Raw genomic sequence first — 13769 nt, 5'->3', positions numbered from 1 at the left:
CCAGCTTTGATCAATCAATCACCGAGCCATTTACAAGCAGATTGTTGATTTTCATTTCAATCTCTTGCTTCTCAAACTCCATTAAGTTTCTCCTAGAGGTTAATTAGAGGTTCAGGCGTGATGAATTTTACATCAGGATGACCTGGCACGGGGGGGGGGGAGAGGGGGGGGCTCACAGACCCCTCCCCAGCTGCTAGAACATAGCAATTATTGCTGAGGATGCATTCACTTCTCACCAGCCCCATCCCTCACCTTTAGTGCTCCATCACACTGCTGAAGCAGTGTCAGTCACGGCTCTGATGGACAAAGAGCAATGTGAGCCAGGCAGAGGCTGTGCCTGGAGCTGTTAAACTGGAGTTATGCAGCAGGCAGAGAGATGACAACGAGAGCAGACTTGGCATAAGGAGATGGAAAAAACAACTTGCTTACAGACCAGGAGCTCAAAATCAAGCAAACATGCAAGTATTCTCAAACGTGAGTCACACTGAAGCTGAGGATTTGGCAAAACTCTGTACCCAGAACAACCCCAAGGTTTTGGAAGAAAGGGCTGTGCACGTGGAAGTTGCACCCCGAGCAAATACGCCTCCAAAGCCCAGAGGATGGAGGTGTCACAAAAAGAAATCGCCCTCCAACAGAGTAGTCAAAGGAGCAACTGAAGTCTTCTGCTGGTTTCTCTGCCCTGATCCACAAAGGGGAGATGTTATTTTTGGTTATCTGTCACTGGATTGCAGGAATGTTTTACTATGAGGTCAATCAGGGTAGGAGGTCTTTTTAATTTACAAGGCAAACAGGCATTCCTGATAATGAAGCTGCAGTATAATCAAAGGAAATCTCCGGAGCATTTCACAAGGAAGTGTCTGAGATTTATAAGTGGCAAAACAAAAATCAGCATTTTCTTTGCCGAGCCAGTGTCCGCACACACTGCTTTATCACTCAGGATGCAGCCGAAATAAGGAGACATCCAAATCCAAGCCCCTTCTGCCTTCTTCTGTAAATACCTGGTGAGCCATCAACATAAACCAGGCCGTGGCTAGAAGACCAAAGGGTCTCCAAGACCAAGCACAGGGAAGCGCGGCCTGTTCCACTTGCAGGCCCAGAGCTGCCAGAAGTTACTTATCACAGGAGACTCCTGCACCAACACAGCCAGGCTCTAGGGAGTGCCGAGTCCTGGCTAAGGGTTCAGCAAGAGCTGACTGCCCAGGGAAGCTGGAGGCATTGCGTCCTGCCATGGGGTAACACCTCCCGGTAGTGTTACCTCAGCAGCTCTCCTCAACTGCTTCCCAAGTACATGTCTGCCACAGGTGAGAACTCTCTTTCTTGAGACAGAAGGTGACTTTTTAAGGAGCTTGCCTTCTTTACGAGTTATTTTTGACATTATCCAGCCAAGCATTTAAGCATCAGATGTGTCTGGATACACAGCTTCTCAAGGGCAACTCAGAGCAGCCAAGCAGCGGTGACTTCCCCAGGTCTGCACAATGCGTGGCACCGAGCTCTGCTCACAGCCACTGCAAGCTGTTCATCCTACCTGGATGTGAGGAGGTTAACAGTGTCAGACAGCTTCAGTGGAAGCTCCAAAGACATCCTTTCATCTGTTCATATGTCCTGTGGAGCCATGATCAGTTGAGATGATCCAGCTGAGGAGCTGTGGCAAGGATGGGACTGTATGACCATGGTTGGTGGTGAATGATTTAGGAACCACACCAGCCCTGCACCTGCAAGGGCACACGAACCCATAGCCCTCTCAAATGCCATCACAGCTGGTGGTTTGGTAGCGTGATACTCTACCAGAGCAGAAGCTTTCCTTTCCCATCATATCTCAGAGGTTTGCATACACAGAAGCCAGCCTGCAGCAGGCCCCCAGCCGGGTGCACATGGGTCTGTCCATGGGTCAAACCTGTGCCAGCACAGAACCACCTCGCAGCAGCGGATGGGCCAAGACACATCGTGGGTTTCAGCCAACCCCACGTGCAACACCAGCGCTGTGTGCTAAGTTCTGGGGCCAAATTCTCCACTCCAAGCCCACAAAATCCTCTTCAAATTGGTCCTTAGAGTCGTATGGCTAAAAGAAGAACAAAGCTTTCCTTTGGAGGGCAAGCAAGGATGATTTATATTTTCTTTTGTCATTACTGATGTCCTAATGGAGAAAAAACAGATTCCTTCCTTGACTTCCGAAATCACTTGGACAATGCAGTCTAGCCTTCATTTTCAAGGCTGCTGTTCCTAAACTTTCCCAACCCTCCTACTTCAAACAGAAGGTGGTATTACCGAGCACGTTTTAAAAGCACCATTAAAAAAACCATCAGACATAAAACATCACATGCCTCTCTGAAAATCAACAAGCCCAAGAAAATAATAAATGAGATCTCTCTCCTCAGAGTGCCTTCCATTTGGAAGCACTGGAAACATTTAGCACGTGTTTATGCATTTCATAACCTGGGGGTAGGGGCAGGCCTAGGCCTCACTGTCAACTGTCCCAAGGCAGTTAACATAAAGCTGAAGCTGCTCAATTTTGCCTTCAGCCTTTCCAAAATGTGGAAATTGACTCAATTTAAACCTCTGAAAAGCAAAAAAGGCTAAGTATGACTTGCTGCTTTTCGACTACCCTCCCTTCAGTATCAGTGCTGTTTACTTCTCGTCCTGAAGTGCCTCACTTTGCACTTACTCTAGTGGGTGCTCGGTCCTATCCTCTCCAGATAAGGTGGCAATACAGCTGCAATCGTAACATTCTTTTCCTCGTCACTCATATTTTTTCAGGAGTTGTCACCTTGGAGGTTGAAGTTTTCCATGCTTGATCTTTACACGCAGGTGTAGTGTTTTGATTTATTTTTAAAACACATTTTTAGTAAACATAAAATAACTTGTGTTCAAAAACTCTAAACCCTTTCCACCATTTCTATTTTTTTTTTTTTTCCTAAAGAAAAGGAGAATAACAGCTTGCAGCAACAACAAAGACTGATGAGCTTTGAAAGTGTCTGGATACAATTTAGAGCAAAGCCCAGGTCATTTGGTGGATTTGGAAAAAAACAAAAACCCAAATACCAACCAAATTGTTTTTCTTTAAGCTTAAGTATTTTGAAATTGTCCAGTAAGCATTCAATATCCAGTACAACTTTTTGTCTTCTCGTCCTTGCTAGAAGTAACTCGGCACTTTAATCTTTGCCATGACTGCCTGCCTTCAGAGGAGGCACGCTGCTGCCCTGCCTCTCCTCAGAGATGTGTCAGCCAGGGCAGGAGCCAGGGCAAGACTGCTGAAACCATTACGCTGCAGTAGTTGTTATGGAGCACGTCTCCTGCTGTGCAGCCTAGAGGGAAGATTTCTTCTTCTCTCCCCTGCTGAGATCCCCGGTGCCCAACCCCGGTAACTCAGGATTAGGCATCAGAGAGACTGGCCCCTTAATCAGTTTTAACTCGTCTTGTTATGTTCCTTTTTTTTTTTTTTTTCCTAATCTTCCCTTTCAATTTACAGCTTCATTTTGGCCTTTGTGCTGATACTGTACCTCCGTCAACTTTGACTTTGCTAGCAGATTTGATCACAGCCCTAAATCCTTCTCCAGGTCACCAGGTTTTAACCTTATTTGTGCACTGGATCTCCCTCACGGTTGCGTGATAGGCACAATCAGGATGTGAAGTAATTAATTGCACTGGAAAAGGGGCACGTCAGCTCCAACTGGTTTGTGCTAGCACTTGGGTCCCCGGTGCCAGCAGGAGCATGGTAATCCTTCCTTTATCCCCCCACCAGATCCTGACATCTCCTCCCCATGCTCCCAGCCACCCCTGCCCCACTGCCCTGCTCAAAGCAGAACCAGTCCTGGTAACTTGTAAGTGCCTCGCACATATGAGGCTTAAAAATGCCAGAAATTATCAGTACTTATTAAAATGAGGAAGTAATGTGGCAATTCTTTACTGCCACGGGGCAGGCGGGAGAGGGGAAGGGACAAGTGTAAAATAAAACTAAATTAAGCATTTTCCATCTACCACACATGAACGTCTACCATATGGAATCAAAGAATTTAACAAAAAAGCACTGATATCATTTTATGTGCGTTTTGCTAGTAAAAGGAGTCTAATATCTTTTTACTAGTAAAGCTGCAAGGAAAAATCGTAAATATGCCAGTCACTTTGTTGCGTACGCTGGTGGAGAAATTTCGCCTTTCCTTTCCAGAAATGGTGTGAAGACCATCTGGAAAAATTGATAAAAAAGCCCCTGAAACCTCAAAAGCAAAACATACCTCTCCCCTCTTCAACCTCGTTTTACACTCAGCTGCACTGATGGGCCCGATGCAGATCGCGGTCCTGCATACCCACACACCAAAGTCAGCGCACTCACGAAGCAAGGACGTGGCTCCGAACATCCAGTGCTGCTTACCCGGTTGAAAACGCAAGACTGAGTTTGTTTTAAGTAGGATTCGTTGTACTTGCTGATGCGAAGGGGCCTTGCTGGCACGGTGTCCCTGTTGGAGTGGATGTAATTTGGACTGCAGCACTGAAGAGACAAAGCGCTTTGAAATAGAACGAGCCCACGCCTCGTTCCTCTTGATTTGAATGAAAGCACTCGCCTCTTCCTCAGCAATGAGGAGATGAGGTCCTCAAGCTCATTCACAGGTTTGTTAAAAGAGGAAAAATAAGTCAATTTTAGCATTTCTGCTCCCGCCCAGGCAAGACTGGAGGCTCCATTGCCCTCAGCGGTGTGCGCAGCCCCAAACCCACACCAGGCTTCCCTTCTCCCCATGGACCCACAGGGTGGACAGCTCTCCACCACGAGCTCCTGTGCCAGCTGAGTGAGCAACTGCCCACCCCATCCCACCGCTACTGAAATGAGATAGGTGTCTGCCCTCACCCACCACATAAAACATGGGCTGAGATCACTACAACAGCTTGTGCTCAGGGTGAGAGCCAGGCACGTGTGTTTCACTCCAGCAACGGGCAGCTCTGGTGAAAAGCATTGAAGCGAAAGAGGATCTCCACCAAAGGGGACAAACAGCAGAAAAACTAGGGGGGGAACTGCAGTTTTGGGTACTCTGAAAACCAGCATTTGTTTTACAAAGTGGAAATAAAGGAAAGAGGTGGCGAGCTATTGTCAGCACGCTTCTGGAAGTAGACGAGTAAAAAGGCATCCTGTGAAAAATGCTGTGCAAAAGCACGATGCTGGGCTTCCTTGTCAGCTGCAGCTCTACCAGTTAGTTCAGCTCTCTGTTAAATAAAAGACGTTGCCCCCAAAATTTCCAAATAATTTGAAGAAATTGCTCCCAATACTTCGCCGATGCAAGCACTTATCCACAACAGTGCAGACAGACCTTCAGCTCCTTGTAGAGCATGCTGCATCGCTCAAGTATCATCAATATCAAATACTCTCCTAATCCCAGCCACCAAATGATTACAAAATGGAACAGAAAAGCAACCAAAAAGCTACTTTCAAAAGGGAGCCCAAGGCAGAGAAACACTCCACAACAGGAAAGCTACTGTCACAAAGACTGTGCTGCACAGCTTTGTTTGCTCGCCATTCGTGGGCCATCGGAGCACTGAAGGGATGTGGGTTTCCAAAATAAAGTTTGTTTTGGTCACTAATCGGGCTTTACTCCCCCTGAACTCCTGCTGACTTCAATGCGAGGTTAGATGGAGTGAAAAGTGAATGAAGACTTGAAGATTTGGCCCTTTATGAGCCAAGACTTAGCTGTAAACTTACCTCAAGACACACAAAAAAAAATCCCTGCAGCTGAACTCAATGCCACTTTTGAACACAAATCTGTCGAAAACCTGTTTTTCTTTGTGTAAATCTCGCATGTTAACATGATTAGCTCTGCTGGGCAGGTGTCTCCACATGTCCCTGTTTGCTTTGGCACAGGAGCTGCCCCTCTCACCTCTCTGAATTCATGTAAATTTGGTGCTAAATCCTGCCCTTTGTTACATGAGAGTGCCAGGCAGCCCTCTCCCCTCCTGCACCACGGCTCGATCACGTTGCAGCCAGGCTGGGTGCCAGCCCCGCTCTCCTGGGTGCCAGGCTGGGGAGGACCAACGCGGGCACTCATCTTCCACAAGCTGGCATGTGAGTGTGGCACGGGGTCCCTCACTGCATGCTCCTTCCTCTGCTTCTCAAACAATTTCTGGAGTTGCTGGTTTTCAAGGGATTTTCCCCTGCTTAAATCCCCCGCTCCTGGAATCTTCTGATTTTGTGATCATTGCAGCTTCCAAGAAAAATAAAAGCAAGGTTTTAGGTGTCCAGATGCGATACAGAGAAAAAAATGAGATCATGACCCCACATCTCAGAACAATGCACTTAATATCATCCCTTCAAGCACCACGCTAGTGTTATTTGCAAGGTATTTGGGACCCAGATGTAGCACTCGAGTTATCAATGCTCTACCCTGCTAAAACCATCCCCCCTCTACCGTTTGCTTCCTCACTTACCATTGGTAAGGCAAAAACGTGCACCTGCTTTTAGAGATCAATAAAAGCAAATACAAACTTTCAGAAACTGCTCGAAGTTATTACTAACATTCAGGATATAACCAGCACTAAGAGTAATTTTTTTTTTTTTTTTTATTAACCTAGAAAAATGTCTCTAGCAAGAACAGTTGCCAGGGTGAAGACCTTCTGAAGTGGGATGTGGGTATTTGGGTACCAAGTGGCACCAGCAGATCTCCCAGCTCTCCTATGCAAATTGCAGGGAGGACCCAGGTGCTGTCCCCCTCCTGCTTTCCAGAAATTTGGCTGAGCCACTTCAAGTGCTGGCGCCCTGCTGAGCACGTCTCCATGCACTCACTGCCTTCCGGGGTTCGTAAATCCCTTTTTGTTTAGCAGAATAATCCATCCCCATCTTGCACCTCATTTTTCCCCAAAGGTCTAGGCAATGATAAAAGCAATTAGCTCCCTAAATCCCTCTCTTATCTGTAATTGGGTGTGATTTTTTTTGTTGTTTGTGAAAAACACCGTGCAAAAATAGTGTCCACTACGTGTGACAGGAAACCAGGCCCTGACGACAGCCAGCTTATCTCCCACAGCTGCCTGAACAAACCAACACCTAATGGCTGTGGTTTCGGGAACACTTCCAGCCCAGAGCTAATGCTGGCACTTAGAGGTGGCGGACAGACCTGTGCAGTTTTAGTACAGCTCTCCTCTTTCCATCAGAAGTGAGGGGACTGTGGTACCACCCCCTTCCTGCTGAATGTCACACTGCCAGAAATACCCTGAGAGCAGCGGGTCTGCAGGCAGCAGGGGAGAGCAGGGCACGCATCTTGGCACTCCTCATTTCTACAAGGATGCTTGTAGAAAATAATACGAAGCAGAGATGCTGTAAGTGCAGTAAGGTCCCTCTCTGCCTCTTTCCCACCCTCACCCGTCCCTTTGGACAAGCGCAGGATTTCAAGCAGGTGTGAAAGAGCCAGGAGACAAACAAAAGAGATAAAAGGCAGCGCGACTCTGAAGAGCACTCAGGAGGCCACATCACAAGCACAGCACAGCAGCTCCTAGCAGGCAGAAGCATTCTACCATTATCTAGTTCACAGATGGACCACCCAGAAAATCTGGGAGCAATTAGGAAGGAGAACAAACAAATGCGTGGAAAGAAGGGGGGAGGGAGAAGGGGAAGGAGGGCCAGAAGGGATTCCTTACATCATCTCCATGCAAGCGTTGCGAGAATGAAGTGAAGCTATATGGAGGAGGAATGCAGATGAAAGAGTTTGCAGTGAGAATGCAATAAAATAAAAGGCTATGAAAACACACAGGGTATGAATGAATTACAGCATGGCCATTAAACTCACAAAAAGGCAGGACAGTGTGTAAACAGAGCAGAATCCCATCAAGTTCTCGGGGACACGTACACGTGCTTATAGACAGATTAAATGCCAACTGTCTCTGTCACTGCTAACAGCGCATCAACCTGCCTTCCAGCCCACGGAGCCAGCGTGCCAAAAGCAGATTCGCTTTCCCACGTGGCTGTCAGCAGCTGGCACTTAACACCGGCAGGAAAACACAAACGCAACTTTGTCCTACATGTGGATAGGAACCACAGCAGCACCAAGGAGCTCCTGCCATCAGAACCACGTGTCTGGGAGCAGACGGTGCTCAGCAGGAACAGATCCCACTTGCTTGGCATCTGAGTGGCCCAGCCATCAGCAAGTCTCAACACAAAGCTGCACTTTTTGTGCATTTTGGCTGGGAGGCTAACCTGGTCTTAGTAGCAAGCACTTCGGCTCCAACTGGCTTCACGGTGTCAGCTCAGGCCTCTAAAAGCAAGGCCCGTTTTTAATTAAATGGTGGATTTCAGGCAGCTTTGTTGCTTTTAACCGTGGCGTAGAACATTGTCTTTGTTGAGGAGCTCTGCAAAGATTGCTTTTTCTTTTTTTTAAATGATTTGATACACAGTTTGTGGCTTCTGCAAGTGAGTACAACTTAAACACCCTGTTCTGCAGTACCCAAAAGTCACAGCAGAGAAATAACCTGAAATAAAACCTGAACACACCAAGCATTTTGAAGTGATTTTAATCAATAACACCGTGTTTACTTTGTCTTGGCTTGTGAGAAGCGCACTCTGATCGCTATGGCCATCTTACAAACATACTGAAGTTCACAGAAGCATCTTTTTAAAACTTTTCAGTTTACCACAATCTTGGTCAACTCACTCCCTGATAATTTTCCCTAAAAAAAAAGGGCTTATTAACTCAAAAGTTCAGTTGAAAAATCTACTATCCACTCATCTTAGCAGCAGCTACAATATGGCAATTAGTTTACCTTAGAATAGACATCAAAGGCTCAAAGGATGACCCTGCCCTGCAAGAACAAAATCTTTTAAAAGCTCCATTCCACTCAGTTTGCTAGTTTATAAGGTTTGCTAAAATCCAGTTTAATGATCATGTAGTTTCTTAGCAAGTCATGTGGTGCCATATTGTTTAGGGAACAGAAGCGTTAGTTCTAAAACCTTTTTGAACTCGGGGAGCTTTTCCGACTAGCTGATGCAGAACCACATTCTACGATGGTAAATGAAACTGTTGGATGCAAAAGCCTCACTGTGATTTTCTTTGGCTTCTTTCACAAGAGACAAAAGTTCCCACACAACACAAACTCTCCCCTTACAATGAAGGATTCAATAATAGCAATATGTTCAAGTCCATATGGTGTGGCTACAAGGTAGAGGCACAACGAGAAACTGAGAACCCTGAATGCAGGGGCCTGTACACTGCGGTGAAAAAAAGCAAAAGCAGGAAAAAAAAAAAAAAAAACAACAAAAAAAAACACAATCCCAACCTTGAGGTGAGAATGAATGAAGTTGTAGGGAAACACCGGATTAGCCAGTTTTCCTTTTAGGTACAGTCTGACTCTCCTCATATCCTGTGTCACCAACAGTTCCCTCCCCTAACGTGGTGATCAGATTGACTTTTATTTTTTTTTGAAGGCAAGGAAAATACGTGCAATAAACTCCTTACAAAACCAGTCTAGCCCAGTGGCCAGGTAATAGCACTATGTGTCACCAGGCGAGAGACTGAGCTGCAGTTTCCAAATGCAGGCCCCCAGCAGTAACGCAGGAGAACTGAAACTGGAAGGGCTGGCTTTGGTGGGGGCAACAAGCAAATATGAAACAGAACAACAACAACTGAATTATACAGGACAGAAGCCTTCTTACCCTGGCTGCAATCAGATTTGAATGATAAATGAGAAACAGGCAAGGTAGAATAGTAATTACTTTTTAAATATCAGCATAGAATTGCCCTACCTCTTTCCATTACTGTCACGAAGCATGGCTTTTCCCAGCTCTCTTGTCTTCATCTCCAACTCCTGAACTTGCTCCAGCAACGTTTTATGGTAGGTGTGCTTTGCTCTGTACCACAAAGACAAGAAAAACATACAAAAAGCCACATGAACATTGTCTTGTTACAAAAGCCCAACTTTACTTCTCTGAAGACGGGAGCAGGGCTCTCCCTTCATAGGATTTTGGAAATAAGGCAGTGGATGCGTATGAACAGTCAGCCAAGGTTCACAGCAGGAAATATTATGTAAGAAATGAGAACGCAGAATGACTTCAAATTTATCTGAGCTTGTCTGCTTCAACACAACTCTCAAGACATAACCAGCTAGCAATGCTATCCGGCTACAGAGCGCTGACACTGCTGCTGTGGGACTGCTCAGGACCTGGGCTCTCAGACAAAAGGAGGGGGATTCATTGAATATTCATGGCAGTAAAGCCTGATTCCTCTCTGTCTTTTTGAGCTATGCTTTGCACTGCTCTGAAAACCCGAGAAGAGTCTCAGATGATAATTGCCATTCAAGCCCCTTTATTTTCATTTATCAGTCTCACACGACTTGGAAAGGCACTGCTCTCCCCACTGAGCTTTCAAGATGACAGCACCAAGCCTGGCTGTGACCTATTTTCTCAGCCTGGGGATTCAAAGAGAAATGTATGTATAACATACGTAACCAAAATTTGGAAAGCAATGTTGCCCCTGTAGTGATTAGGACTCTTTTTTCAGTTTCACCTCCTACTCCAGTACTATTATTATTAAATTACACTGTTATAAGGAGAACCCAGTCCCCTCTGTCTTGACATTTACAAAGCACTAATACAAAACACAGGGATCTTTCTTCAATGGGTAGTTTTTGAACAGCTTCCTCTTTGTGCCACTTAAAGGAGGACAAGTATCCCATGAGATAATATTGATTTGCATGTGAGTGCACCATAAGCCTGGAAACAAGATGGAAACCAGTAGGCTAAGACACCCCATGCTTCACTTCATGGCACTAAAATTATATTCTTCCACTCTAGAGGTAGCAAAAATGTCTTTAACTTTTATAAATTCCTGCATGCAGATTCTATAACCCTTAACCAATGATGCAAAACACAAATGTCTACCTCCCTCTCGCAGAAAAGTAATAACTGGTGTATATGTAATTAAAATAGATCGAAGGTGCATTTATTTTTAAAAAGCTTGATTCTTATCACTCCTTCCATGGGGAATAAAAAACAAAGACCACAAAATCTTTTCTGAGTCTACTGTAGATGACAGTGGCTTGATCTTGAGTTATCCAAGTACTTTGGTCTTTGTGGTGCTGAATTAGGCCTCAAATGTCCCAAAATGACAAGCTAAATTGAAAGCCACTTTTCAAAACGTATGTAAATTTAAGAGGAAAAAAAGAGATGACAGCAAAAGATGAAGCATTGAAAAATCTGGAGGCAAAAGTGGTATCAAGGATGTACTTAGATGAGCACCCAGTTGAAACCACCAAAGGATTATAATTTGCAAGGGAATGCCAATAAATTATGGTAGGAGAAAACACAGCAGCAAGTATATTATAAAACTCATTCTCTCAAGAATGTGATTACCCACAGCTGCACAAAAATTACTTAGATTCGAGCTACTATAACTAGTTAGGCTAATGATTACTCTTTGAGAATGGGAAACTATAGGGATCTTTTCATTCTTACAGCCTTTACAGCTGGCTTCACTATCGCACTCACTCTTTGAGTCAATACATTAAAACATTGACCTTGAGCACATCTTTTGCCTTTTAAAGAGGCCATATCTGCTAGTGTAAACTTGAAGACTGAGTATGTTTGGAACTTATAAAACCCTTTAAAACCTGTTCTCCCCACGGAGAAGAACACAGAAACCTGCAAGTTATTCAGTCTCTCCTCCTCCAAGGTTTCTTGTTTATCTTGCCACCCAACAGAATTTGGGATGATTTTCTTTTCCCCTAGAGTGAATGCCAAATTCAAAATTTAACCAAATGGAAGTTGAGCAACAAAGCATAGCAAAAGCAGCCGTTGCACAGCCATTTCACAACACGGAAAAAATGTTGCCCTGAAGTCAGGGGTACTGAAGCATTTTATAAGCAATGTGAAATGGTGGAACACACGGACTGCCACGGCTGGGTATCCATATAGCAGCCATAAGCACCCAGGTAATTGTCATGCACTGAATCACTCCTTCACTTGGAACAAGAACAGCCATGGCAGACTCAGTAATTAAGTATTTATAAAAGGGCCTGAGCTGACCTATCCACATGTTTCCCCAAGAACAAATACTAAAATAAGGCATTACAATTGCCTCAGAGTTTGGGCTTGCTCCCATCAAAGTCAATTGCAAATATTCCATGGACTGCTGGCAACAGGACTGGATACTTCATGATTTTTTCATGATAGCACATTGTTAACTTTTGATACACAAAAATACAGGTAGAAGTCTTAGCTTTTATCTTGTACTTTACAAGTGGCCCTAGATACGTGATCGGCCCTCAATAAATTATGAGCTCTTGTATTCAACGTTACCGTTCATCTGAAATGTGATGTGTTACATAAAGACAGACTCACCTTTCCCTCACACGCTGTGGTATTAAGATCATAAGAACAGCTAAAGGGTTATCTCTGCATTTTGGGTGGCTCTCCTCCTTCCAAGCCAGGGAAGCACACAGCTTCACATCACAGCCCTATCAGGCTATTTAGGGGGGTTTGGAGACCAGAACTTGCCCGGGAGAAGTGTGGTTATATTGACAAGTTTTTCTCAAAGCATGATGTCACCTCTGTTGGGGCTCTTCATCATCATCATCATTTTAGATATCTTGTGTTTCAGGGAATGCAAGCACGGGAAGAGCTCCTGTACCTTCTCATTTATTTATGCTGCTGGAAACAGCAAGTACAACATGCTTCTTTCCCCAGCCTTACCCCACAGGCAAAAAAGAGGCACATCAGGACTTTGGTTGGAATTGGAAGGCTCAGGAAATTTCTCACTATAACACTAACTGTCGATACGCCATTTATTAATGAATTCTTGCCCTCTTCCCTAATTTTGCTGGAATAAATTCTGCATTTTTATGATTCCCACATAGCTTTGTGGCTCAGACATTTCAAGACTTCCTAGCACCAGTGTATTCAAGTGATGTGCCAACTGCAAGGTAACACTCACCTTATAAAGCTCTGTTCATTTCAATGGTAAAATTTCAAGTCCGCAACTGGGACTTTTGTAAGGCAAAAAACAAATCCAAACAAAGCCACTGAATTTTGGGTAGTGGACCAAAATTAACAGTGAGGTATTGCAACCAAGTATTAATAATAAGTGTCCTTCCTTTTTTTTTTTTTAAAGATAAAAAATTTCCACTGTTCCTTGATTCAATTTAAAAGAAATATATATATGTACACACACATATTTAAATAAAAAGCCTGGAGCTGCAGAGAACATGGAAGATAAGAGGTGTGTTGACAACTGTAGCCTGTGCAACAAAGGGAACATGTAAAACTAGCTCATGTTTGTCAGCATTACAAATTTTGACACTGGATACAGCACAGCAGTTTAGGAACAAATATTTGCATGGCTCTTAAACACACATTCTGATCCCTTTTAGCCTTCTTCCAGATGAAAAAAATAAAAAATAAAAAACAAAACACAAACACCTCTGTACTGTGTTTTTCTGGTAATATTTCGTGCTGAAATTAGGTGTGTATCTTTTGGGTCATGTGGATGCTCTTTCTGTGGACACGTGCCTCATGCCCAAAAGAAACTGAAAGGGACAAATGCCATGAGCATGAGAAGACAGAGCTGATGGAATTTTATGGCCAAAACCAGATTCTGCTGAATTACAGACAGCAATGTGGTGTAACCACTGCTGTGGAAATGTGCTGTCTGATTTCCAGAGGCCTTGGGCTCAAGTTTTGAATGGCAAGCCTCTTGGAAAGGAAACAGACCTTTACTCCTTCCATATGGCAGTGCTGATAGCTGTGTCATTTCATTTATCCTAGTTAAAATGCTAATGGTGTTAATTTTTCAGCGATAGGTTAAAAAAAGAAG

The 13769-nt window shown here is 44.4% G+C and overlaps 1 protein-coding gene across 5 annotated transcripts in view; it reads right to left on the bottom strand.

Moving 5' to 3' along the window:
- The window catches only part of ATP8A2 (ATPase phospholipid transporting 8A2), a 316481-nt gene that overhangs the window by 12756 nt on the left and 289956 nt on the right, over positions 1–13769 (bottom strand). For all 5 annotated transcript variants that reach the window (XM_038175041.2, XM_038175043.2, XM_038175058.2 and 2 more), the window contains one exon: positions 9707–9811. In XM_038175041.2, the coding sequence (XP_038030969.1) occupies positions 9707–9811 (105 nt within the window). The remainder of the gene's footprint in view (positions 1–9706; positions 9812–13769) is intronic.

Source organism: Anas platyrhynchos, chromosome 1 (genome assembly GCF_047663525.1).
Source record: "Anas platyrhynchos isolate ZD024472 breed Pekin duck chromosome 1, IASCAAS_PekinDuck_T2T, whole genome shotgun sequence".
Classification (NCBI taxonomy): Eukaryota; Metazoa; Chordata; class Aves; order Anseriformes; family Anatidae; genus Anas; species Anas platyrhynchos.
Note: the sequence above shows the minus strand (reverse complement) of the source record. Positions and strands in the feature narration are given on the sequence as shown.